The sequence below is a fragment of the Melopsittacus undulatus genome, chromosome 4, assembly GCF_012275295.1.
Source record: "Melopsittacus undulatus isolate bMelUnd1 chromosome 4, bMelUnd1.mat.Z, whole genome shotgun sequence".
Taxonomy (NCBI): domain Eukaryota; kingdom Metazoa; phylum Chordata; class Aves; order Psittaciformes; family Psittaculidae; genus Melopsittacus; species Melopsittacus undulatus.
The window spans coordinates 23406829-23433755 of NC_047530.1; the positions used below are offsets into that span (position 1 = coordinate 23406829).

Genomic DNA, 26927 nt, shown 5'->3' on the forward strand with positions numbered 1-26927 from the left:
GTGGGATCCGGGAGTGGTACGAGCCACGTGGTTGTGCGGGATGGTTTTCCTGGTAAGACGATGTCTTCACCCCGAGACTCGCTCTCGCCGGGCGGGGCTTAAGATCAACACAGGTAACAAATGAGCCACGAGTCACTTGGAACCGCACGGAAGAGAACGCTCCTGATGGGGTGACCCTAGCGCCTTATCCTACGTGCAAAAGGAACGTACTCCCACTCTGCCGTTGCGGCCCGGGCTCCGACAGCAGCTCGATGGAGCGTGGCCCGTGCTGCGTGAGGGACTGTCCCTAGCCACCGAGCTCACCGCGGCCGCGTCCTGGCCGAGGAGCAAAGCCACGCCTCATAGGGGGCAGCTACGAGATGCGGCTATATATTGGTGAGCGAAAAAGACGCGGCTATATAGTAGGAGCAAAATTAAATGGCTTCTTGGCCCGTACGGGGATCGAACCCGCGACCTTGGCGTTATTAGCACCACGCTCTAACCAACTGAGCTAACCGGCCTGCCGCTAGTAAGAGCTTTCACTGCTGGAAGTAACAGGAGACCGGGAGTACAGTCCCCATTCCGCTGTGGTCGAGAGTGGTGACGAGGCGGACATGTTTGGCGCGAGAGCACCGGAGTCGAGCCCACACGTGGGAGCACAGCTGGGACTGACCCTCTGCGGAGCCGCAGCGCCGAGCGGCAGCGACCGCAAGACGTGTTCACGGTGTTCGCTGCCACTCCAAGTCAATAGGCTAACGCTTCCCGGATTTTCTAGGTTACGATTCCAGTTTAATTGGGATTTTTTTTTTACATCTATTTTAAACCATTTACTCTTCTGGCTATTTAACACACTATTAAGATCTTGTTTTGAGTGAAGAGATAATTCACCTTTTTTCTAGTATTTTGCTTTTGGCTGCATGCGCAGCATTTAAAGGACAACTTTTCAGCTGTGAAGACCACACTAAAATACAGTGTCCGCTTAGCAAAGGCAGGTGGCATGAAAGGCGGGTGAGGATTCCTCTCCGAAATGCAGAGATTGAGATCGGCCCCCCGCAGCTCGGCGCGGGGAACACAGTGCGGACCCTCCTCTCCCAAAAACACTCTCCGTACAAGCTGGCAGCTGGTTCACATCGCGTTCCCCGATCAAGCCTGAACCGCCGCGCCTGCAGCGACGCGGCGAAACCACCAGGGATCAGCACACCACCCCAGATGAACGCGAGCTCGTCTGGGCGCCCCGGAGACCCAGCACTTGGAGAAGCCGTGGCCATTGATGTCGCCGCTGGAGCACTCCTCGGCAGGGACCGAGGCCTGCATACACCGATCACTTTATAAACAGAGGGCTCAGCTTCACCGCCCCAAGGCAGCCAGACCAGCGGGGGGCGGAGAAGAACCGCTTCACACAAGCACGGAACACGCGAAGGCCGAAGTGCCACGGCAAGGCAGCCGCGCCAGGCAACTACCGTCCACCGAGCAGCGGCGCTGCATACACCCCGCGGCCCAGGTACCCGCCAGCGACGCGTGCGCGGTGCCCGCAGCCCGCGGGAAGCGGGCCAGTGCAGCCGGCCGCCCCTGCCTGCTGCCCACTGCGCATGTGTCACCTCGCTCGGCGGCAGGGCGGTTACACTGCGCCTGCGTAGATTGGCGTGTCGTGGCGAGAGGGTTGTGACGTCATCCCCGGGGGCGGGACCGGAGCCCGGGGCCGGGAGCCAGAGCCTGCGCGGTTGCCTGGGTGACGGGAACACAACATGGCGCATTGGGGGCCGTGCCGGCTAGGGCGCTGTGCTGCGGTCGGAAGGGCCCCACCTCGCTTTTGCTCTTCCGAGATCTGCAGGAGGGCGCAGGACGAAAAGTAAGGTGGTGTGGGGGAAGCGGCGGGACCTCCTAGGTGCGGAGGCAGCGGACTTGTATGAGGGGCACAGCTGAGGAGGCTGGCGGTTACCGGTGACAGTAGCCCCAGGGGACCGGGGTCCCGGGCGGCGCGGGGAGCACCCGGGCTGAGGTGATCGCAGGGGCTCTGTAGGCACTTGCAGGCCGTTGCCATCTTCTTGATCCCCCTGCCGTGACCGCACATGTAAACACCGGTCTCTGTGTACCGGTCTTCGTCTTCAGCAGGTTGCTCAGAAACCTGTGTCCCGTGGAGCTGTATCCTTTTGGTCTTCTGGTCCCTCTAAGTACTTACTCAGAAATTTCTAAGTTTTCTCCTTCTTTGTTCAGCAAGCCTTTCCTTCAATTATGTAGCATCCCTCTTCAGATCATCCCATGTCACGTCCTACACATTTGGCATGTTTCTGAATGCAGTGATCATGTGTCATGGCCTCATGACTGAACTCATGAAGCTGAACTTGTTACTTGCCTGTTTTTTTTTTTCTTTTGCTGTTTCTCTTTTCTCACATGCAGCAAAGTCACGACAAGTAAAGGTAACGACATTTTTTTCCTCAACATCTTAATATCTTTGCAACAAAATTACCTGGTTTGGGTTTTTATAATACCAGTGTTGTAGTGCTGTCTTTGCTATCACTTCGTACTGGGTTCTTGGTTTCTTTAATTCCAAACGATGATCGATTTTCTGTGATCTCTAGTTACAGTAATACAGGTGTGGTGCTTGAATTCCATCACTTGCCTATAATTTTAATTTATGTTGTTCTTAATTTTCTGGGTCCTGTAGCCTCTTGCACTTTTAACTGTCCTTACGTTTTCATGGGCACTTTTTTTGGTGTTGGAACAAGTTCAGATTGCTACAATTTACTCTTTCTGACCTTCATCTGCCTTCTCGCTATTATCCATTGTAAGCCTGAGCATCTGTGTGCTGGAACAGAGGGGAGGGAAGAGGTTAGGTAATACTTAGCTTGTTACAGATGCCATGAAAGAATTGCTAACGATAACGAGTGTTCTTTATTCTTTAATGTTACATGCAAGCCTGATTAAATCACTGTTTATTTAATTTCAGTCCCAAAGCTGTCAGTCTTAAAATGCTGATAAACTTTTTAACGTTTCTGTTATTCTTCAGCTTTGAATACCATAAATTTGGGTAAACTAACTGGTAATTAGTTATGGCTTGTGGTGGTAGTTTCATAGCTTAATATTGATAGGCTTTGGCCTGCTTGTTCTCTTTCAGTGTGTGTTTGAAGCCCCTTGTTCTGGTGGGGGTTTTGTCACCTGGTCATTCTCGAAGGGCTAGCTATGTGGTGCTGAAGTGGATTTTTAAGAATCCTCAGGAATCGTGGCTTGTGGTGCACATAAAAAATTTGTATTGGATTGTTAGTAAATTTGGACTCTAAATTTTACTTCTTATTCTATATGAATTTTTATAATTCCTAACAATGTCTGATCTTCTTTCAGCTTCTCATTAAACAATAACTAACTTGTCACATGGTTGATCTCATTTTCCCCTTAGGGTAAAGGCTTTCTCATCTTCAGTGACCTGTTTTGTTGAGAGTTTACACGTTCATTTTCTGCATCATAGAGACATTTCAAATAATGTGACTTTCATTCTTGAGTCTTCCTTATTCAATCAGTTAAAACTATTCAGGTCCTTGCTGTCATTCTTTTCACTGGATGGCTTTCTCTTAAGTGCCAGGTTAAAGCCTCAAGTGCTTGTTATGAGTTTTATTTTGGATATATAGCACTGTATTGTAAAAGAATAAAACACAAACCTTATATGCTTATATGAAAAAATCTTTAGTGCTGAAAGTATGTGTTAAAGTGTATAAAGAATTAACTCTTCTGAGACTATTAGAACTCTTCAGTTTAAAAATTAAAAAAAAACAAATTCTTTTGGACTGTCATCTGTACTTCTCTTATAGGAGCAAAATGCATGTATAGAAGAAAATACAAACAAAACTAAATGATATAAATATATACTATCTGACTTCTTTATAGATCTAAAAATATTTTCAAGAAATTTGTACAATAATGCTTTTCCTGTGTTTCTCTGCCTAAATACTTTGCTTCATTAACACCTATGGCTGGTGCATATATAGATACTAAGATCTTATTTTCAGATAAAAAGATTTTTATTTATTTAATTTTTTTTAGCCATAGAATCAATCACTTGCATTTAAGAAAATAACATTATGGGGCTGCCATTTGTTAGAATCAGAGTGTAGGTCAACAAATAGCTAATACTTTTTTTTGTATCTGCCTTGGGATTTTTTTGCCACAGTGACTAGCTCTGACATTACATGAACATATAACTTACCATGTATCTGACTGACTGGAGAGTATCTGTTGCTACTGAAAGATCTGTTGAGACTTTTTCTTTGGGATTCTGAAAGAGTGGTATTTAAATATGCTGATTTATGATATCCACCTTACATTTAGCTATTTATATAGAAAATTAAAACCTAAGGTAGGGGAAGGAGAATTGTGCAAACTGTAATGTCTGCTGACACAGTGTGTTACTTGCTCAGTCACCTTGCTTGGTCAATGCGTAAGGCTGGGGATCACCTTGCGTGAAGCACTGATTGACCAGTTATCAAGTAACAGCCACATGAATTAAACAGTCTCATGGTCTCTTTCCTATTTTGGAGTCTCTGTTAGAGATTGCCTCCTTACCCATAATGATCTTCAAATTCTGTTTCGGCTTCTACAATAGTTCTACATGTAAACTGCTTGTATAGAGTGCATTAGATGGAATCATTGAGTTTAAATTGCTGTGGTTTTTCCTATTTTCCAAATGTAGATGGCCTTATTACTTAGTTAATGATCCAGGATGATGGGTAATGGTAGAAAACTGAAGCAGCACATGATAAAAATTAGAAGAGCAACTGACAGTACTCACTGAAGTCCTGCTCTGCTGCTGTATTGGAGAGATTTTCAAGGGGAAGGTTTTGCTAATTAAAATATAAGCATTTTTTTTACATGAGTAAGTATGAAATTTGGGGGGAGAAAAGAAATGAAGACAACACAAATTAATTGCTAGTTGGAAGACAGCGTTAGAATGTCCCTCCTAAGTAACTTTCCCTTCCACAAAATTACTTGGCAGGCTTTCTCCACTGTGAGGCTGTATTTATACTTGTAAATTAAACATATCTGGAAATCTTCTTGGACACAAAGTGCAACTGGCATGAAATGGCCCACATCTATGCTAACAAATTCTCTTATCTTCCAAAACAAGGCAGTAGAACAGAAACTGCTTGAAAAATGACCTTAGAAGGAGTCCTCACAACAGGCCGGGAAGGTGCCTCATAGAGTAGTGGTTGTCACAGGCCAAAGCCATGCCAGGGACTGTTGTCACAGTAACAAGTACAGACAACTACACTTCACTGAATTCACTGCTGTTGATATAGATTAAGACTCCTATGGTTATTCTGGCTCCCGTAAAGGGTTGAATATGATAAAAGAGGTTTTGTGCTGTGCCTCCCTTAAAATGACTACTTTCAGTCTTTCTTAAATAATAACACTGTGTCAGAAGCAAGCGCAGCATAAAGCTAAAGAGAATAGGGTTTTGCTAAAATGGAATTACTGGAAGAATTATGAAGGATAGAATCTGTAAGTGCTAAAAATAAAGGGAACCAGGCACTGGGAGTGGTAAGGAACAGTTAATCACAAAGCTGCAGGAGAACAGAGGAGGAAAGAAAAGAAACATCAGTTCTGAAGGAAATTAGAACAAGACTCAGAAATTAATATAAAAAAGCTTTCTCCATAACATCTGCTTCATCTCTTAAAATTCTGAACATCTAGAATTGACCAATTTTCACATTCTTCTGTTTGGTGCACTTTGTTATCAAAGCCAAGAATTATTTTTGGCCTAGTGCAATAATTCAGCTCTGAATTTAATATGGGAATAAAGCTTTAAAATCAGGAAATGCTTTGCTAAATAAATAATTAAGTAAATAAATATTTCCCCACCAAACAAAACAAACAAACAAAAACTACAAACCCCAAAAACCACTCAACCCAAAACAACAGGAAAAAATACCCATGTTGGGACAGTGACAATGTACACTTGCTTTTCAAGTACAATCTAACTAAAGGGTTTGTTTTTGGGTGGGGGGTGAACAAAGCAAAGAATAAGTTCAGGTAGGAGTTGCTAATGTGCTGGAGCAGAAAAAAAGTATAAAATGCTGTGTGCAGAGGCATCATGTCTCTGAGTGAGGAGGTAGTAGTTTATTGTCTAAGATAGAAGTACTGGATTTTATTTTCAGGAATACAGATTTTTGTAGGATGGGCAGTACAACTTCCATTGTTGTTATTCATTGTATTTTCTCTCAAATAACGTGTTAAGAAAAAAACCCTACCTTTATTTAGAAGTTTTCCATGAGTCAGAATTTAACAAACCAAGTATGGATTGATAGGCAGTCTTCATAATTTCCATTTTAAACACAGTGAAGCAGTACATTTTTGGTTTTAGAATATAAACGAGTTGGTAATACAGAAGAGGGAACTTCTCTGATGTTCTGAAAACACTTGAGTTAGGATGGAAAGTACTATGTTTGTAAAGGCATGAAGCCACATTTTGAAAGATGTGCACAATTCATCATGGTACTACAGAAAATCTTATTTAAATTTGGTGGGGAAATGTGAAATTTTGACTAAGTGAACCTTTTTGAATATACATGTATGTAAAAAAGTTTGCATGTAGTGCAGGAAGGAAACACTGCTGCTGGTGGTGCAAAGCCTTCCCATTTGGCATTAGGGTAATTTCCTTGAATAACTGATGTCATCCACCATACTAAATGCTGACTCATCACTGTGTCGAGGGTGAAACAAGAATGAGGACTAAACAATTTCTGCCTTTCCAAATGTACTGAGTATACTTATGCTGGTTTTGAGGAAATATGTCAGTCCTCCCTTTGGACAGTCCTTTTTCAGTCTTCCTTTAATTACCTTTTCAATGCAGGTTAATACAACTGTATTTATCTTTAGTCCATGTATAGCATCTGTTCTGTTTCATATTTGCATATGCATTTAATCGCATCCATCAGCAAGATGTTATATGGTCACAAAATAGGTGCATTTTATTGGTTAGGAAAAGAGAGGTGACGGATTTGTGGAATTAGACATGGACTTGACATTCTCCTACAAATATGTAAGTGCCAAACAATGCTTTTTAGATCACTGACTTTGTATTCTCAGTTAAACATGTTAAGTTCCTAACGAAGTCACTGGGAGTGACACATTTGTACGTGCAAAGTAAAATAGGACATTTTGCTCTTCAGTGAGATTTCACAATGTAACTCAGAGCTTCAAAGATTGTAAGTTAAAAATAAAACACAGGGAGAGAGAGAACTCAAATATCTTCAAGTAATGTGGCTTCTGATTTTCTTTTGTGTTGTTAGAGCACTGTTGGTTCATTTATATGTTACCTACAACTGACCAAGTTGTCCAATTTATGATCAGAAGGGTATTTAAAATAACTGCTTAATTATGTCAAGGGCAAATCGTATATAATTCAGTGGCAGGACATAACAAACATACTTTTTTATGTTTAAAACATCTTTTAGGCTTTTAATAAATTGACTGCATATTCTTTTGATGAAATGAACTTTTTTAGCAACAGATAACAACGTTCTAAACAGAATGTGCCCATAGAAGGTATTTCTTCTAGTTTCAAATTGGAAAATATTGGTGTTTCCCTTTTAAGTCTGACTGTGAGAACGTGTTTGTGTCCTGTTCTGATCCATTTAATAGTGTGCAAAGCTCTTTGTTTTCTGTGCTTCCCTGGAGTTTCTGTAGCATGTAAGTTTGTTGTTTGTTAAAGTCTAGGAGGGCAACCTAATAATTAAACAACAGTAGAATGGTGCCTTTTTTTCATTTAAGATGTTACCATCAAAACTTAATTTTAAATGTTAAGTTTGGCAAGGCTAGATTGTTACTTTCAGCATGGTGCTGAGCAGTAGTTGGAATGTATACTATACCAGTGCAGAATAAACAGTATCATACATGCCATTATGCAACACAAAATTCCTCCTAGATAGCTCCTTGGCACTGAGCTGATACCTGGAGCACAATATATTAGTACCTACCCTATTTGGGTAAGTTCGGCTACTCCATGCTGCGAGAAGGAAGAAAGCCATTTACTGATCACTGATATGCTCCATAAAGAAACAAAGCAGGCAAACAATTTATCAGGTCCTGCATTTGAAAGTTCAATTGCAAACTAAAGTGCAGAAGGTTCTGACAGTCTCATGGCAGGGAAGAACAACAATTATAATCCAGTCCCTGACTGCAAGTCAGCCTTCCTTTTTTGCTTTTTAATTCAGTTTCTATATGGACCAAGTGAATAATTGGAGACAAATACAAGCACTAAGGAGGCTTGTCCACATCACAATAGCTTTATGTTACATGAAGTTGTTTTGTAAGTATGGTGCATTCATTTCTTACTTCTTTATTTGAATCATATCCAGTAACTTTGGGGTCTAGAGGCAACCTGTAGGAACTTAACCAGCTTTTTATTTCATTATTATTATTATTATTATTATTATTATATTGAGAGATTAAAAAAACCACAAACACAAACCAAAAAACAAAGTCTAAAGTCTTTGTGTCGTTTTTATAAGAAAATCTAATGTAGATGTCACTTTCTATGGCTTTCGTGCAGCAGACCAAAAATATTTCAAGATCAGTATTCAAATTACACACTAGATATATTTTAAGCATAGCTAAACTTCATGTAATAATATGTAATACTTGCTGGTGATTTCAACCCATGTCCAGTGAGTGATTTAACTGCACAACATCATGTCTGCTGGGTGCTGGAGTTTGGTTAGACACACTCGGAGCTGATCTGCTGGAATAGGCTCTGGTACTTCAGGGATCTTGGTTTGACTTGTCAGTTTAAATTAGGGATCAAGGCAAATTATTTGGCAGTATCATTTCATAGGCAACTTTATAGCTACCCCTTTACAAATAGCAGAAGTTTAGGTCTCTGTATTAAGCAGCACTGAGCTGTGAATTTGGAATGAGATCAGTCAGTGCTAAAGTTGAGTTCTGTAGCCTCATTAGGCACTTAAGTGTCTTCTGGGGACATGCTCTGTCTCACAGAGAGATCAGGTTTTATGACAGCAGTTGCTCCATTACAACATGTGTTACACTTCACTATGCAACAGCAGACATATACTTTATTATTCAAATACTTGACATGCAACTTGTTGAGTAGTCTAAAATATTTTTTTTCTTGCTCTTCAGGCTGTTTTATTTCTTTGCACAAGGATCTGGTACTGTGCTGTTATTGACAGACCTGGTTTTACCAATTCATGGAAAACCAGTAATGGTGTCAGCAGTTTAGCTTCTGGAATTCTCAGCTTCAGCTGCTGTGTCGTTAACTCAGTGTAATCCAGATGGCCAGCCAGCTCGCCCAGATCTGTCACAGTCTGGCTGGAAACTGAATTGCAGATTACACTCTCAACCTTTTGCTGTCTGGGTTAATGGAACATTGCAAAGGGATTATACTTTAATGCAATTATTTTGCAAGAAAAAACTGAAGACCTAAAGTCATCTGCAAGGCAGTGAAATGGAAAATAAAGTGTCAGAGGTATTACCATATCATGATAATACTTAAAATTGCTGTTATCAGCAAAGCACAGATTCCAGTCAGGTACTCATTTGCTTGCAATAGAACAGTACTGGTGACATAGCTAGAAAGTATTTTCATGTATGATGCAATGACTTTCCTACCTTCTATTGTAAGATTGTATCAGTTAGTTTACTGAAAATTTCTTGATACTAATCAGTGTGATATGCCACGAAATGTGCCTCAAATAACTTCATGGAGTAAATCAATTAACTCTTGCAATGGATGCTTTAGATAGTATGAACTAAAACTATGATACCTCAGACCCTAACCTGAACTTCTTTGAGAAAGTATCAATGAAAAAAAATTAAAATGACCCTTTTAATACTGGTTAAACTATGTACTTTTTCCTACGCTGTGTACAAATCAACTTGTACATTTTATTTCTAGCTTTAAGTCTCCTTATTTGTTTCTTCAGTAATAAAATAGCTGGCTCCCTTTCACTGATATGTGAATTTATGAATATGAATATTTATGAGCTGATAAAAGGTATGTAGTATATGCTTAAGAAACACACAAGTCTTCCTTGTGTAGATCCACTTTGTGATCTACAAATTAATTATTTTTCACTTGGTTGTTCACAGTTACATGTTTTAAAACTCATAAGGAAATTTTGTGTTGTACTGCTTTACACTTCTTTCCAGTGCAATATAAGCACTTGTTTAAGGCATGGACACATGCAGGTTTCTAAGGAGTCAGGCCCATGGCCATCTGTTTCGACAGTCAAACTTGACATGAAAACAGGGAAATAACCTTGATGGCAAAACAGAAAATAATTGCTTTATGTAAAAAAAGGTTCTTTGTTAGGTCAAGTGTAGTGGTACACTGCTGTGTGAAGTGAAAATTATTCCCATTTGTTTCAACAACTACTGAATCAACAAATAATGATTTTCAGGTTTTATATCTAGTAAAAATGACTTTTAGAAAGTTTTCTCTATAAAATCACATTGTTCCCTGAAGCCTCCTATATGTGAAAATCCCCAGGATGTTTGTCAAAGCAGATTAGAGCCCATGACACTTAAGGGAGAGTTCCTACATGAAAGTTTAGAACAAAAGCTGATTTAAAACCAGATCACATATAGACACCAAAGGAGCTGGATAAAGCAAATGAAGGGGCACTTAAAGTTCAATATTAAAAGAGGTTTTTCTTTTTTTGAATAATTAAAAAATTTTAATGCCTTAACAGTTGGGAGATTCGTTTAAATAACTGAGCATGCAACTGTCATTCAGTAATAGGATAGCTAAAAGACTTGCTCCCAAACATTACATTAGTGACAGTAGCATTCAGATCTCTAACAAAGAGAGTAACCCTGTTCCTGACCTAGATAAAATTTGAGATTAAAATACAGTTGTTTGCAGATCACTGAAGCAGACATTAGTATTTGCTGGCTTTAACAAGACATTTCAGTCTTTCAGGATAAATTTGTTAAGTTGGAAGGCCAGAGTAATAGCATATAGTAAAGAGTCCTCATTAAAAACAATCCAGCATCTTCTCCTTCCCGGAAGGATACTGTGGTTTAGTCATGAAAAATCAGAATGTTTAGATTTTTTCTTTAACTCTTTTGGTTACATTTGTCAGTGTATCTCATTCTTTTGATGTGAAAAAGCCTGCTACATTAAGCATTGTATAGAGATGGGACTTAGTCTCATAGTTTCAGTATGTTTTGCTGTGTTTGTTTTTTATTTTAAAATACAGTTTTTATCAAATTCAGGTTTTCCATAAGATGACTGTTTTCCTACCACTTAGGTTTAAAAACCTCCTTTTCCGTGGCATGGAATAATTTCAAAGTGAATCTGTGTTCAGTTGTAAACTGAAGTGCTGCAGTTAGGGATTACTTGAACATTAATCTGGGTCTACCTAAAATTCTATTAGTTGCTAATTAATTTTTTATGGTCTAGATTTTGTGTCTGGATTGATTTTTTTCCTATGATACAGTGTGGGTTTTTTTCACTCTGCATAGGGTGGTGGCAGATGGGGCAAAGCTTGTCAAATCATAGGATAAAATGGGAAAATGAAAAACAGATTCCTGTCAAGATTGTAATAACTTAAAATATATTTTGATATTTTTATGTATTAATTTGTGTCAAGTGCTTTGCATTTTTCAGAAATGAATTTGGAGTTTCAAAGTAGACATGTCAACACCACAGTTTCCTATGGGGCAGAAACAGGGTTTTATTTGTTTTCTCCCCCAGGCAACTCTCCTCGTGGCTTATTGCAAAGTCAAGCAGTGTAACATGGCAGTCATCTCAAACAATAAATAGGGGAAAAGCTCCAAGTACATAATTAAATTAGAAAAAATAATCTTAGTTCTGAGCCAGACCAGGTATTGACTGAGGATATCTCATTAGCAATGGCAAGTGAAAGAACTCCTTTTGAATTTTCAGGGCTGTGACTGGAAGGAGTTAATTACTAATTTCTAGAGCAATTAAACTGTTCATTAGTGATGCTCTGTCACAAAACAGGTTTCAGAGTGTAAGTAGTAGTTATATATCAGATGATTTGTAGTCTTTTGTAAATTCCTACAGTGCATAGTAATGTGAATGTCTGTCATTTACTGACCACTCTCTGTCTTGCAAAATGAAGTTTAATAGAGGTGCAGAGCATTTTTATAAAGCTTTAAGTTAGAAAAAATTCTTGAGCCAGGGGTTGGCTTAAAAGAAATTTCTAATTTAACAAGGTGTATGGAGACACTTCTGTAATTATGAGAACAGTTAACTGTAATGCTACAAATATGGAAAGTTGATTTTTTTGGTGTTTTCCTTAATAAACTGACAGATTCACATTATTTTGATCAAGACAAAGCTATTTGTCTGACAAAGTCATAATTCTACTCCTATTAATTATTAATATTGGTATCCCAAGTCATTTAATAACTGAAAAATGGACTTGCCTTTTGTTTAATCAAGAACAGTTCAGACATACAAAGTGATGAAAAAACTATAGCTCAGAGAGAGGTGGGGAAGATGCCTCAAGCAGAAATTATTGCAGCCTCAAGTGCTATGATTCGCTTCATCATTACTTCCAAATGGGGTTTCTCTAATGATAAATCTGGAAGTACGAGAGCATCTGCTCCAGATTTTATTGGTGATCTGTAATGAAAAAACAATTGAGCATGACTTTTTTTTATGAAGGCCTGATTTCTTAAATACTAATAATGATCCAAGTTGGTTTGAATACCTGCATTTTGTAAAATAAAACTTTTCTACTGTAAATGACAAAAATCCTGGTGTTGAAAACACCGTTGATCTCTACTGGGGTAATAATACCACAGTTCCCCCTGTCAATGGTGCTCTGTTTCAAGTGCTTTGTTATCTAATCCTGCTCAGTGGATTATGTGGCTGACTGGAGGAGTACTGTAATCAGTTCGGAACACAAGTCCCACTGGCTGCTAGGACTTGCAGCTTCAATGAGTTAGTGTCCTGATAATCTCCCTCCTCCTCCTCCCCAGCCAATTACTCATACTGCTGTCATCAGGCAGATCAGTACCTGCTTTGTTTTTCAAAAATGTGATCATTTCTGCCTCCCTTGATGACATTGCAGCGTTACATAAAGGCATTATAGCAAGATTAAAAGGCCTTTGGAGCCTATAAACAAGAAAAGCTGAGTAGTTACTGCATAGCTCTTGAAAAACAGATAAATTTTATAACAGTCATTATTGTGCAACAGCAATGGCAGGCTAAATTACATTGGTTAACCTTTAATTTGCAAGTCAAATGTGAATCACTCATTTAAGCACTGCAGTAATGTGAGGTGATTGATATGAATCTTGAACCTTATGGACATTTGTTTTATTTAGAGAGGAAATTAGATGTTTAGAAGTGAGGCAGTTCTGTTAGAACTTGAGGAAACATACTGCAGGAAAAACATGCAGTAAAAGCAAAGGCAGATTACATACTACTGAATTGACAGCTGAGCTATTCTGGTACATGCTGAAATCTAAATTATGTCTGAGGTTGAGTGGAAATAGATTGCAAGGCTACCAATAAGTGATGGAAGTAGTATAATTGAAAAAGGTAATATTGATGCATTGCTGGAAGCTGAAGAATAATTGGGTTTTATCCTGTTGTTTGATAAAAAGGACTTGTAGAACTCAAAATTTTAATTCTAGGAAGAAAGCCATTACCTGACAAAAAAATATTAAGAACTCCATGTTCTTAATGGAGTTTACATAACTAGTTATGCAAATCTCTTGATTGCATACACAGGTAAGTGACTTGGTTCAACAGCAGCTTTACAGTAAATGTATCATACATTTATTCAAGAGTCATCTCTAAGCAGAGACTTAGAGTTGCCTGGGCCCGCAGACTGCTGCAGGGAGAGAACGGGGTGTTGCACAGACGCATCTTTGCCTATAGCAGAGCCTTGGGGCAGCAAGTGAGCAGCCCACGCGGCCACCAGCTCCCCAGGGGAGCTCTGGTACCTACTGCAGGAAGACTCTGGGAGCCGGCTGCCCTTGCAACCTCCGGTAACGCAGACAAGAGGAAAAGCAAAAAGCCTGGCCTCTCCTTCCTGAGCTTGCCCTTTCCCCACTCCCATACCTGGAGCTGTTGTCTCACCATGGTGCCAAAACCCCATTTTTTTTACTATGCTGTTTGAAGAAAATATTAGTTTCTTCAAGAGTTTTTGTTTGTTTTTTACAAATAACTGGAAGCATTGATAATGTATCTCTTTTTACTGAACTCTTTTCTCTGATGTGTTTATATTGTTAAGGAAATGGGATATTTCACAGAGATAAGAAACCAGAAAAAGTATTAGTAATGGTAATCCATTTTATATGAGAATATTTAAGTGGAGTGTATCAGTATTTTTCTCTTTTGAGAAGGTAATGCATCCTCATGAATAAAACCACAGGTTTTAAAAAATATATAGGCAGTTACCTCTAATACTGTATTCCTGATCTTGAGGAATGAACAAGGAAGTTTGTTATTGGCTAAAATCTGAAATGAATCAGATGCATTACAGCCTGCATGTGCTCACTCCAATCTAAAAACCTGTTCTCTGTAATTTATTAGTATGTATCTTCCTTTCTGTGTTAACCAAGGAACAAGCAATAGGGTTCAGTTCTGCAGCTCCATCTTTCTACATTTGATTCCTACATTTAGTGGAAGTTACACAAATAGAGCAGAAGGTGTCAGCTTTCAGAAGATTTCTTCATTGAAATCTGTTCTCCTGTTTCAGAATGTTATTTTGCTAATATCTGACAAGAAAGGATTTAAAAACTCGGTTTATGGAATTTGATTTTCTGGACATAAATTTTTCTTTTAAGTCTTAAAAGGAGTCTTAAGTCTTAAACAGGAGAAGCCATTACAAAGAGGAGCCAAAGCTACCTGTTATATCAGTGCTAAACACGAGGACCCTCAGAAAATAACAATCCAGATGTTCTATTTAGCAGTCTTCCCTTCACTAATAGTCCCTATGTTTACCTGTTAACTCTTAGGTCTTCTTTAATGATGTAAAGAGGGTATTTGCACATATTATAGGACACAGATACTTCAAGCTTGGACTTACTTGCTATTTAAATGCAGTTTTACTGCTATACTGCTACTCTGGGGATTTCTGAAAGTTTATTCTTAAGTAATCTGTAATTTCTTTTATAATGACTGCTTCACACATTTAAAGGAAATCTTTGCTTGAATATTTCAGTGTTTCTAATTTGTCAAAATACTTTATTTTTGTATCCTAACATCAAAATACCCTGATGTTAGGAGATCTTGGATCTTGTAGGAGTATCTATTCTAAGCAGCCACATACAGAATCATCTCCACATGCTGGTACAGAACAAATGAATGCTTACTAACAAGTGGTTACTACAGTTACTACAGCTCACTAACAAGTGGCAACTACTGTTGCAAAACTGGTATGTGATGTGCTGGCTGTGTTTTCTATGAAATTACAAGGTACAGTGTTCAGTGGAGCGTTTTGTTATTATTAATGAAGAGAATCAAAGGTAAATAAATCAGGAGCAAGTGCTATGGATAATATGGTCTTTGTTTTCAGGGGTTTGTGGAAGCAATTAGTCAGCAGGTTCATGAGGCAGTAACCTTGCCTTGTCTGGCACTCTCTTCACCCTATGGCAGGCTAGTAATAAAGCAGTGGGATGTTCAAGAAAACTTAATACCAACAAAAACTGTTTACAAGGAAAACAACATTTTTGAGCAGCTGATTGTTTTGTTTTTTCCTTTTTTCTTTTTTTTTCTCTCCCTATTGGCTTCATATTTGAGTTTGGTAAAAATGGATTTTCTCTGCTTTATCTCTGAATAGTGTATGACTTGTTTCCTCTCATGAGCATCACTAACTATTCTCAATCTTGTTAATGCACTTGATGGTACAGGTTTTTCCTCTTTTTTTTGATTCACTGTTCTGCAAAACCAGAGGAAATGAGAGAAGACACTCCTCTGATTTACTACTTTGATTTATAATACAGTGTGTTTAAGAACCTTGTACCAGGACCTGATGTCCTGGAGTATTTTGAAGTCATATTCCAATGAAGGAAGAGATCAGGAAAACACAAAGTCCTTTAAGCTTTTCAATGATGATGAAACTATAACTCAAAAAAATCATCACTACTCTTCAATTAAAAAGGTAAAATCACCACCATGAGTATTTCTCCACTATCTGTGTGCCCTAGCAACAGCAGCAGTTCTTTATTCTCTTCCCACGCTGCTGCCTCTGATATGCAACCAGGAGTGGTAACATTTGCTTTCCTTCTTTCCTCCTCCTCCATATGGTAAGTGCAGCTGCTGCCATCACCATCGAATTAAATGACAACCCTTATGCTTTGCCAGCTAACTTGTAGAAACAGCTCTACCTCGGTCAGAAAACTGTTAACCAAAAAAAAATCCTAAATGTGGCAGTTCTCTTGCAGTGTAATGGGACCAAAAGCTTTAAAAATGCCGTGGATTTTCATTTCTGTTTGAATCAGGTGGGCTTTGAAGTTTGCCAAGAAAATTACACACCACAAACTTAAGTTTTCTTAGGGCAAAAAACCTCAAAGATATTTCCATGTAATTTTAGCTTAATGTAGCAATTTCATTCTTTGCAACCACTGCATATGTTCAAAGACCTGACAGATGTGCTCAGAGAGAAATGAGGGATGTTTACTGGGAATTGCCAAGCTAAAGGAAGCTATGGACAGGTTGGTTTGTTTTTAAATGCATTTTGCAGTTCTGCTGTTGAATGTTTTGTGAAAGCTTTTATGTTTCACATCACACTGTGTAAGAATTTTTAGTCTTTTTTGCAGCTGTGCTTATCTCTTAAATCATGATCTCCCTCTGTCTGCTCCTTATAAATCATGCTTCCTGAATTACATTTTTTTTTTGTGGACTACACAGTTGTTCTTCACTGTGTTATAGTTTTACATTTAGCAGAAGTAAACTACATTTGGTAGTTTGCACAAAAGCTACTACCAACTGCTTGTCTTGATGTAGCTACAGAACATGAATTGGATCCCTTTTCTTTTCTTCTTCTACTCAAAGTTTTATGAAGACATTCAGAGAAGTATGCAACCAGCAGTTTGATTGAATTTACAAACAGTTAAAAGAAGTTTCCCATCTACAAAGAGGGCTGAGTGTTTTCCTTCCAAGGATGATGTGGTGCTACTGAAGTGTTTCTTCAATTGTAAGTCCAAGGCAATGCTCTGCTGATACAGGAAAAAGCAACATGTACAAGAAACAAATGTTAGTGGACCTTACTTGTTACATCAGATTGCTCTATTGTGATAACAGTGTTTTCAAGGACTCTGTGCAAGTTTTATATTAACTGAGAATCAAGCTCAGGAGTGCAGTTCAAATTACCATCTTTCCAGTACTGCAGCAAAGAACCTGTGTGCTAGGAATGGAATGTTTCTTACAAATATATATTTCTGTGTATATACACAGCAAGAAAGATTGCTTCAGTCTGCTGTCTTGAAATGAGGAAAAAACATCCTTTTCTGGGATCTGCCACTTCACTAGAAGAAAAAACAACCCCATATCCATTGCCTTTCACCAGGCAATGATCTCTTTACATATTTTATCTCAAACCTGTGAGGAGAGGGCAACTACAGGTTTCTGTTTAGTAACCCATCTCTCCGCCCAGACATGCAGTTTTATGAATCTGCTGCTTACATTATCCTTCAGCTGTTGGTTGGTATTTAACTATCCACAAATGAATATTTCTAAAATGTATCTACCACATAAATGAATTATTTTTAACCGAAGTGGCAGTTGTTCCACTTTAACTGTTTTGTGTCTTATCACGAAGTTCAACAAGGCCAAGGTCAAGGTCCTGCACCTTGATCAGAGCAATCCTAAGCACAAATACAGGCTGGGTGGAGAATGGATTGAGAGCAGCCCTAAGGAGGACTTTGGGGTGTTGGTTGATGAGAAATAAAACATGACCCAGCAGTGTGTGCTCACAGCTGAGAAAGCCAACCAAGGGGAAAAAAGCCAGAAAACCAAAGAGGGGATTCTGTCCCTCTGCTCTGCTCTCATGAGACCCCACCTGCAGTACTGCATTTAGCTCTGGGGCTCTTAACACGAGAGGGATGTGGACCTGTTGGAGTGGGTCCAGAGGGCCACGAAGATCATCAGAGGGCTGGAGCACCTCTCCTATGAAGACAGGCTGAGGAAGTTGGGCTTGTTCAGCCTGAAGAAGAGAAGGCTCTAGGGAGATCTTCTAGCAGCTGTCAAGTACATAAAGGGGGCATACAAGAAAGCTTGAGAGGGACCTTTTAAAAGTGCATGTAGTGATAGGACAAGTGGGAATGGCTTTAAGATGACAGAGGCAGTTTTAGGTTAGGTATTGGGAAGAAACTGTTTAGTGTGAGAGTGGTGAGGTGCTGACACAGGTTGCCCAGAGAAGATGTGGCTACCCCATCCATGGACGTGTTCAAGGCCAGGTTGGATGGAGCAACCTGGTCTTGTGGCAGGTGTCCTTGCCCATGGCAGTGGGTTAGAACTGGATTATCTGTAAGGTCCTTTCCAACCAAAAGTATTCTATGATTATCTAGTGTTAATACTGTCTCTTACCTTGCAGTTTCCAGCCTCTTTCCTGGATCTAGTGAGCTGGACCAAATTTCAAAAGTCTACAATGTTACAGGCGTTCTGGCTAACAAAGCTTTCCACAAGTTCAAGCAGTAAGTATGCGCCTCCTTAGTCATTAATCTCACTGTTTAAATATCCACTGTATGACTGTACAACTGCAATTTCTGCTCAGGGAACCACCATGCTAATCTAGCTCCACTGGGACACCGAAGAGCGGTGTTCTCTATCCCTACCCAGAGATTGTCGTATTCATGCTGCTTGTAGGCAGAGCAAAGGAAATCTGAGCCTGTATTGCTCTTATATGGCCTTTTATTTCCATAGTCTCTTTAAGGCCAATGACATGTTAGGAAAGAAAACATTCCCCCCCCCCCCATTATTACAGACTTACCTTTAATAAATGATTACCAAAATCAGATGAGAATTTTTAATTTTTCTCTCTGAATATGCATGAATAACTGTTTGCTCTCAACTTCCTTAACACAGGTCAAGAATCGCAAGGTTTGGTTTCTCCTTTAAAAAAGGAAAAGGAATGCTTCCTGTTGTGCAGTTTGCCTCCCAAAGGCTTCTCTCTCCTGTATGCAATGATAAAATATGATCCTGATGAGAGAATTGCTGCCCATCAAGCATTACAGCTTATTTTCAAGAACTCTGGCAAGTGACTTCAAATCACTTCAGTCTTGAAGACGAAAATTAAAAAGTGGGGGGAGCACTATGTGCTTATTATTTAAAGTGGACTGAAATGAAGTTTGCTTACAGTGGTAGTACTAAGCTTGCAATACAATGAACATAATTCAGTTATTTGCATTGAGTCCACACTTCACCTAAAGCACAACTGATGTTTTATTCTTTTTTCCTCAAACTTTTTAGGGCACCTGAAACACAAAAAAATAAGATTACTGGGAAATACATCAGGGCAAGTACTTCTGTGTTTGTGGCACATTTCAATGGCAAGTCAAAAGACAGGTAATATTTAAGTGGAAGAATTGTCAGACCACTTAGAGAAAGTAATTTGTGGCATTGAGCTTGTTAGCTGGAAACAAATGTTTTACTTAAGCTGATTACTTGTTTTTATTGAGTCTGCCTGAACACTATCTTTATTTGGTTTCCCCCTGCCCCCAAGCCCTGAAACACAGGAGTTAGAACTTAGAAGCTGTGATACCACATAATCCCTTCAGTAGACTTTTATCATAGTTGCTTTTACTTAAAGAATTAGTTCCACATGTTTATTTTTTTATATAGTTATCTTTTTGCTGTCTTTGAACTAAAGAGCTTTATAGAAGAAGTTGTAGCAGAGGCACAAAGTGCTTTTGTCTTGCTTTTCAGCCTTCAGTCTACATCTTGAGCAAGTAGTTTTTTTACTTAATTATCCTGTACTTAAGATGATATCCTAAAAAAATATGAAGAAAATAAGAAAATGGGAAAATCCTAAATTTGTATTTGACATTGGAAATTAAAAATCTGATTAAAAGTTCTGGCAAACTAAACCTCAGTTTATGTTCAAGCTATGTGAAAAATACTCAATATACTCACTCTGAAGAGTCCCTTGTATCGGCAAGGTGAGACAGAAGTCAGTACTATGTGCAAATCCCTCAAATACAGGTTTTTCTCAAAAAAGCAAATTGCATTAGGAAAAAAAAATTATAAATTGTTTTCTGCTGTGCATTTAACCTCAAAGGCACAACCTCTCCTTCCATAGAAGCAGCGACTTTTTCCACCAGTTTAACTCTGGGGTTCATCAATGTAGGCTTTGTAAGGAATTCCTTCAGGAAAAATTGCAAGAAACATCAAGTGAGGCAGGAATTTTTAAAAAAGAATTAGCTGAAGTAGTATTTGGCAGAGCTCAGTGAGCTCAGTACACCCTGCATTGAGCTTTTTAAGTATATTTTCCTTTTAGAACCTGATGAAGGAGAAGGTTTGTTAAAAATAACATGAAAAGCTTCAGTATTAGAATAGAATATTATCTACAAAATACAGGGTTTCATATTACATTATAAATGACATCTAACCTTTGTATAGCTTTAGATGTACAAAGTCTTTATTTTTCAATCAGCTCTGGCAATTATTTACCTCCTGTGTTCAGTAACTTCAACCTCCACTTTTATTGAGAATGTGCCGATTATGAACCGTAACAGGTACTTTATTTTTATGCAGTTTCTGTAATTGCTGAATATTGCTATAGACCTATAATGTAGCTAAAAACTAAAGCAACTTTTTATCTGATTCAAAGCAAATAAAATACAGTTGTAGTTTTCTTCAAGCTTTAACAGAGACTGATATTGCAGCTAGTTGCTTAAAAGAGCAGTATGAGCTTTTTACCTTATGTTTTAGAAATTTTGCACAGGTCATCAGTAACAATGTCACTGTTTCTTAGTAATTAAGTTTTTAACTCACTTGGAAAGAGCCATTATTGCAGTTTCATACTATTGATTTTAAATCTCTGAGATCTCTTAAAAAATCTGCCATAATTCATTTGCAATGCTTAAATTTGGTGATGTTACAAAACAGGTTTGCTGTTTAAGAAGCAAATGCATTTGTACAAGTCACACTTAGCTGGGGGTTTAGAAGTCTTCTGCCTACCAAGTACACATGCAAGACAGGTTTTGCCAATAACCTTTTTTGTGTTTGTATTAGTTCTAAAAGCTACTCTGCTCATAAGTGGGAAGTGATCAGTTTTTCTTTCAGTAATTACCCCCCTCCCTCTGGGACTGCTTCTGCTCAACATTTTCTGTATAATGAGCAAATGAAACACAATCAAAGACAAGGCAGGTGGGGGCTGTGTTGTATATACAAACTCAGTACAGGGCTTTTATATATATATGTATAAAATAAAGGTGTGATGCTAAGGTTAGAAAGTAGAATTAAGGACTGTAGGTCTGCAGGCAACAAAGTGTAACTGTAACCTCTGACCCCGTACCTTAACCAAAAGTGTCATGAGCTTATCCAGTGTTTTTTCTCAGAGGGGAAGATGGTGAGTTGCTTGGTGCCAGTATATTTGACTTAAGCATGGTGTGCAGCAGGAAAAATGGTCTAAAAATAGGTAATTTATTGTATCTATAGGATCTTCTTGCTCTCTGCAATTACTTATTTCTTACAAGATTAAAAAAACAAAAAAGACAAATCCTTCTACTGACATCTGACTGATCATTCAGCGTCAGAGTTCTCTTCCTAGCATTACACATTAGGCCAAGGCTTGTATTATCAAGAGTATGTTTTTGATAGAGATATGTTAATTGCATTGGTAGCTTCCAATAATCTTTTTCTGGAAACCTAAAACCACAGATGCTGAAGTTTAAATATTTCAACTAAAAAGGAAAAAAAATTCCCTCAGACTCTGTCTGCTCAAGGTCTTGTTTGATTTGAAAAGTGTTATTGCAACTGTTTGCTTCTATTACTGATGTATCAGGTAGGTAATTGTTCGTACACAAGGAAAGTTGTTTTTTGATAAGGTCAGAATTTTGGTAAGTTTAAACTTGGAGAGAAGCAGCTATCAGGGTGCAGTCTTGTGTATTTCAATTCTGTCTTACACAGTCGCTATCTACCTGTGGCTGTCAATGCTGTTATAATGAAAAAGGCAATTTCACATTCGGCAGATTGCTTCTGATATGAAAATTAGAAATTTGAAGGGAAGTGCCACATTGGAATTTTTCTTTCTTTATTTTACACTTTCAGGTGGATTTTACACAGTTTGCCACATATGGTGCTTCACAGGTATTTATTTAATACCAAGTCCTCTGCTGTTATACCTCTGGAGACAACTTGGACTTCTCTGGCTGCTGATTAGTTGGCAAACTTGAACTTTCCCACCTGCTTTATAGTTAAAATACACTCAACTTTAAGCTACAAACTGGCAAGTCTTCTTTCTACTCTCATTCTTCCAGCTAAAATTCCATAATGAACTGATCTGTGTTCCACTCGCTTTTGTTTTTTAATATAGTTGAAAAATATTATGAAGAGCTGTGTCTATAGTAGAACTCAGAGTTCATTTCAGGTAAGTTATAAGTATCCCTTTTCTTCCTGGAGTATTTTTTTTCTGCATGGAATAAAAGGTGGATGGGCAGTTCAAGCTTCTAGATGACATCCTGACAGTAAAGAGGAAGCTGAAAAAAAAACTACTACAGATGTTCCTTGAACACTGAACTAGGAGGGACATACTCTGCAAACGCCTATGCAAGCAGCTGCAATTATTACCATAATGTTGGATACTCCAATCCTTTCCATAAGGGTTTTGTATTTTTCCAGCTCAAGGAAAAGTCTTTTAAAGTCATTACACATATTCTCAACCGTATCATTTTGACTCAGACCATAGGAAGCATTTACATCAGGGAGATAACTACAGTAGTTTTCAGTGCTGAGGTTTATCTGTATTTTAACAGTTAAACCCACTATGTTAATAAAACAAAACTTCTGAACAATAATCCTGCTCAGTTTCAGTGTTTTCCCCATTCCTTATACTGTAGAAGAATGTAAGAAAGAATTGTGAAGTACAGCTCCGTCTTTAATAATATACACAATCTAACTGCCGGCTTATAAATGTATCTGGTGGTTTTCTACACAGTAGCTGAATTACAAGAATTAAGACTTAGTTACAAATAGCCACTGCAGTTGTTTCTCCCCAAATTTTCATTCATTTCCTGAAAAAAAAAGATAAAAATTAACTTCTTATGCTAGAAAATATCTAAACTTTACTTGGAGTTTAAAAAATTCTACCCCACTTTACTACTGCCAGAGCAGGAAGGGCATTAACATGTGCCCTCAAATACAGCATGTGCATACTCAGGCAAGTTCCACATTGCCAGGCTAGTGGCCTCTATTCTGCTCTGCCTGCTGCAGGACTCAGCAAAAGCCTAATTGAGAACACTGCCATATAGGGAATAGAGGAAGATACAGCAGGTACTTCTGTTCTCTGTCATTCTGGGGCTTGACACAGAGCAGTATCTCTTGGGGGGGTTAATCTTTGCAAGAACTATTGAAAACAATTTAAGTGTTCTGTTGCAGACTGATTAAAAATACCACATTAAGACAAGCAACACTGAACTGTACACATACACCACTACGTCTGTCTCTGTAACACTTAGCAGCTTAAGAGTGTTGAATTATAAATGAGATTTCTGATGTAAGACAAACAGGTTGTCTGAGAAACACATCAACTCCAATATGTTGACCTAATTTTAGATTGCCAAGTCAGAAAACATGTACATCTACTGCTGCTGGATCTTCCACTTCACAACTCCTGGGACTGTGTGGTTATAAAATCCTTACCCTGCACAGTTGTCTGTCTGCACAATTTTTGCTGTATGATGTATTTAGAGATAAACAACTACAAGAAAGAGCAAAACAATGTTATTTTACTTTCCTAATCAAAATTCAACTATATTAAATATAAAGCCATGTGCTAGATGAGATAACTTTGAAAGGAATTTGTTGTACAAAATTTAGATGTTATGTCTGTACCAAACATTTAATTCAACAAAGGACTGATTACATCAAAAGTGATTGAATTTGAACAAAAAGTAAACAAAAATGCATATTCAAGATAGTTTAATACGTATTTTCTGAATTAGAAATATCACTTTCTTAAATGAATGAGAAGTTCTAGTGTAATGATTTGTTACTCCCCTCCCCATCACTCCATTACATTATTTATACATATAATACAGAGCCAATGGCAGTTGGAAACAACAATATTAAAATAAATGTTTAATAGATACAAAGGATCTTTTCTTCACAACGTAGATTTTCTGGTGTCTGGACACCATTTTTAAAGTAATTCTCTATTAGCATTAAACTATTTAAGTGCAAAACAATTTTGTTTTAAAAATCTATGATTGCAGCATCCATCTTCCTGAATAACATTTTGAAGCCAGAAAGTAATGACTTTCATTTTCCATGAGTGCATTCCAGGCTGTCTTCTAGCCATCTCTGGTTAAAAAAATCAGTGCAAAATAAACAATGGTGAAGTACTAGTTTAACCATTGAACTTACTTGAATTTAAGAAACATACTTTATTTTACATTATATATATATATATGTTTTATTTATATATTTATAGAGAGATTAAATTACACTGTACTTGAAAAGTATAAAGAAAACCAAAAATGTTACTATTATTTCCTGCAGCACCAAAGGAAGCTTTCCCCCTGCCACAAAAACCCTTCCTTGGGTGTGCAGATTAGCAGTATTAGCTGTAATAAGAACTCATTACATTATTCCTTTGCAAATTACTATGTGATTCACATAATTCCATGTTTACACTCTGCCACATTACAATTTGTGATGCTCTTTGCCTGAAGAACAGCTCCTGGTTCCACTGTCATTACTTCTTGTCCTGCGTTCAGAGGTTTGCTAGCAGTAGTGTGATGGCTATACTACAGTTCCACTTGGAGAATTGGCCTGGTTTTGGGATGACAATAAACCCTGCAAACAAAGCAATTTACATTAATCCAGCAAGAGAACCTGACATTAAGTTTATAAAGTTCTTAGCCTGAAGCTAAAATGAGTACATTTTATTTTTACCAACACTTGCTTACTTTACACATCAGCACCTTCTTCCCTACAAAAGAATCTAGGCCGCTATTGTATCAGTCAGGCAGCACACAAAAGAGCTCTTGGTAAGTAAGAAAGAAAGCGTGTGCGGTTATGACACACAGTGACTCTGATCCCAGCATTTGATTTAATCTACCTTGCATTTTGAGTCATTGCGAACTGCAAAATGTTAAAAAACATACATCAGAAAAGTCATCAGTGTTTTATTAGGGTACCAACAAACCAACCTGTTCCATTATCAACAAGGTTGACATCTAACCTGATACAGGAAAACAGTCTCTGAAATGCTACTGAATATTACAAGCTTCAAATAGAAAAATAGATTATCTAACCAGGTAGTTATTCTGGTAATTTTAAGAGAGAATGAAACACTGAGCAAAACTTCAGATAAGACTTCCCATTACAATTTAAGTTTGCATTCAGAAAAACTTTTCACCAGCTCATTTAACAACATCACTGCTTAAATAAAATGAGACTTACTCATTTCAGACATCACTGCACAACTGCGTGGCACCCCTTGCTACACAGAGGCTGCTGTAATGCATTAAGACAACTATACCTTATGGATAGGTATTAATGAACAAATACCATTTCAGATTTATGTATACTAGCCCCTTTTTAATCATTTACATAAAGATAACTGTGTATCAGACTCAATTAGGAAAAGCTGAATACAAAAATACAATTTGGTCTACTTGCAAGGTCATGGTTTAGTTGCAGCAAGTGCCAGCAGGCTGAGGAGCAAAACAGCAGCTAAGCTGGAAGCACACCAGTGAGTATCACTGTGTGACTCTACTATGCAAGCATGGTCAGTGCACTTTCAGCAATTCCTTTCAACAGCTACCAGCTTAGGATCTTACCTCAAAATTAAGATCCTGTGACTCAGATCCATCAAACTAGACAAGCTCAGGCAGACAACTGGCATATAACACAGAATTAGCCTACAACTTCAGAATCTACAGGAGCTCTTTCTTGCTTGGATCCAAGAACTGAAAGGTCATAGCTGGGGGAAGAAAACCCTTTCCACAGAAGAGGTGAAAGGAGGCCTGCACTGGCTGGATTCAAGTCATCAAGTTCCTGCTAAAACCATAGCTTGCCCTTTCAAAACACATCTAATCTACTGGCTCAGACACGATGATTCTGGATACATCTGTAGAATTTATAGCAGACTATGTGTACACACATTTATATATATTAAATGTATGTGGTGCTTGATTTGGTATCCTCCATAGATTGCACCTGCAGGAACCAGAACATTCTATTTTTACTTGTTTACATAGTGGATAGCAGATTCAAACACTGCTGAGGTAGACTGAAGTGGGTTGTTTTTTAAACTTGTTCAACACCCAGTACAAAGATACTGCATATTTCACAAGAAGAGAACAGGAAGTTTTCTAGCTATGAGTTAAGGTGTAGATGGTGAAAAAAAGGCAGAATTTTGAAGCAAACAAGCTACTGAAGCACTTCTGAAAATGTTCACCAAGAGAATTTTGTTTGAAAATAATGGCGATGAATCAGAACTCCATAGTTCATTACTGAACATTCTTCTTAAAGCCAGGACTGGAAACAGCTTCTTACTGGGAAGTCTTTTCAGAAGATTACATCCCCTAAGAAACTTTAAGTACCCTGGAAAAAGACATCCACAAGTATTATTTTCAGTCTTTACTAAATCAGTGATCCAAGCTGTTCATATGCAAATACATGCTTTCTAAGCACGTAAAATGTACCAGGGATGACATAATATTGGGTCTTTTTCAACAGGTTCATAACCATGCTTTGCAGATGAAGAGAAATAAGCACTGTTAGATTTACACTGGAACAGAACCGACTGTTGGGGAAAAAAAAATGAAGAGTCATTTGTTTTCCT

General features: G+C 38.3%; 2 protein-coding genes and 1 non-coding gene across 13 annotated transcripts in view; 1 reads left to right on the top strand and 2 right to left on the bottom strand.

The window, feature by feature from the left end:
* Positions 1-426: 426 nt before the first annotated feature.
* TRNAI-AAU (transfer RNA isoleucine (anticodon AAU)) lies at positions 427-500 on the bottom strand. The gene has a single exon. It is a non-coding gene; the product is annotated as a tRNA-Ile (tRNA).
* A 279-nt stretch (positions 501-779) lies between these two features.
* MOK (MOK protein kinase) lies at positions 780-24046 on the top strand. 6 transcript variants are annotated; one of them, XM_034062194.1, is made up of 6 exons: positions 780-1480; positions 18510-18609; positions 19385-19480; positions 22187-22225; positions 22452-22505; positions 23690-24046. In XM_034062194.1, exons 1-5 carry the CDS (start codon positions 1250-1252, stop codon positions 22481-22483), a joined length of 498 nt encoding a protein of 165 aa, XP_033918085.1. In that variant the 5' UTR covers positions 780-1249; the 3' UTR covers positions 22484-22505; positions 23690-24046. The 6 variants fall into 6 exon arrangements, 4 of the variants coding, with proteins under 4 accessions (XP_033918085.1, XP_033918084.1, XP_033918082.1 ...); XM_034062193.1 differs by lacking the exon at positions 23690-24046 and having other exon boundaries at positions 22452-22918; XM_034062191.1 differs by lacking the exon at positions 23690-24046 and having other exon boundaries at positions 22187-22918.
* WDR20 (WD repeat domain 20) overlaps positions 24039-26927 on the bottom strand; it is a 49711-nt gene continuing 46822 nt past the window's right edge. For 5 of the 6 annotated variants that reach the window (XR_004080632.1, XR_004080631.2, XM_005149557.3 and 2 more), the window contains one exon: positions 24039-24931. Coding sequence is in view for 4 of the 6 variants with exons in the window: in XM_005149557.3 (XP_005149614.2) it covers positions 24878-24931 (54 nt within the window). In the remaining 2 variants the exon portion in view is untranslated. The remainder of the gene's footprint in view (positions 24932-26927) is intronic. The other variant, XM_031049394.1, reaches the window with a different exon arrangement.

Coding starts and splice junctions, on each gene's coding strand:
- MOK (XM_034062191.1), top strand. CDS start 1,250: ATGTCGCCGCTGGAGCACTCCTCGGCAGGGACCGAGGCCTGCATACAC. Junction 1,481..18,509: donor GCATACACCCCGCGGCCCAG/GTACCCGCCAGC, acceptor CTTACCTTGCAG/TTTCCAGCCTCTTTCCTGGA. Junction 18,610..19,384: donor GCTTTCCACAAGTTCAAGCA/GTAAGTATGCGC, acceptor CAAACTTTTTAG/GGCACCTGAAACACAAAAAA.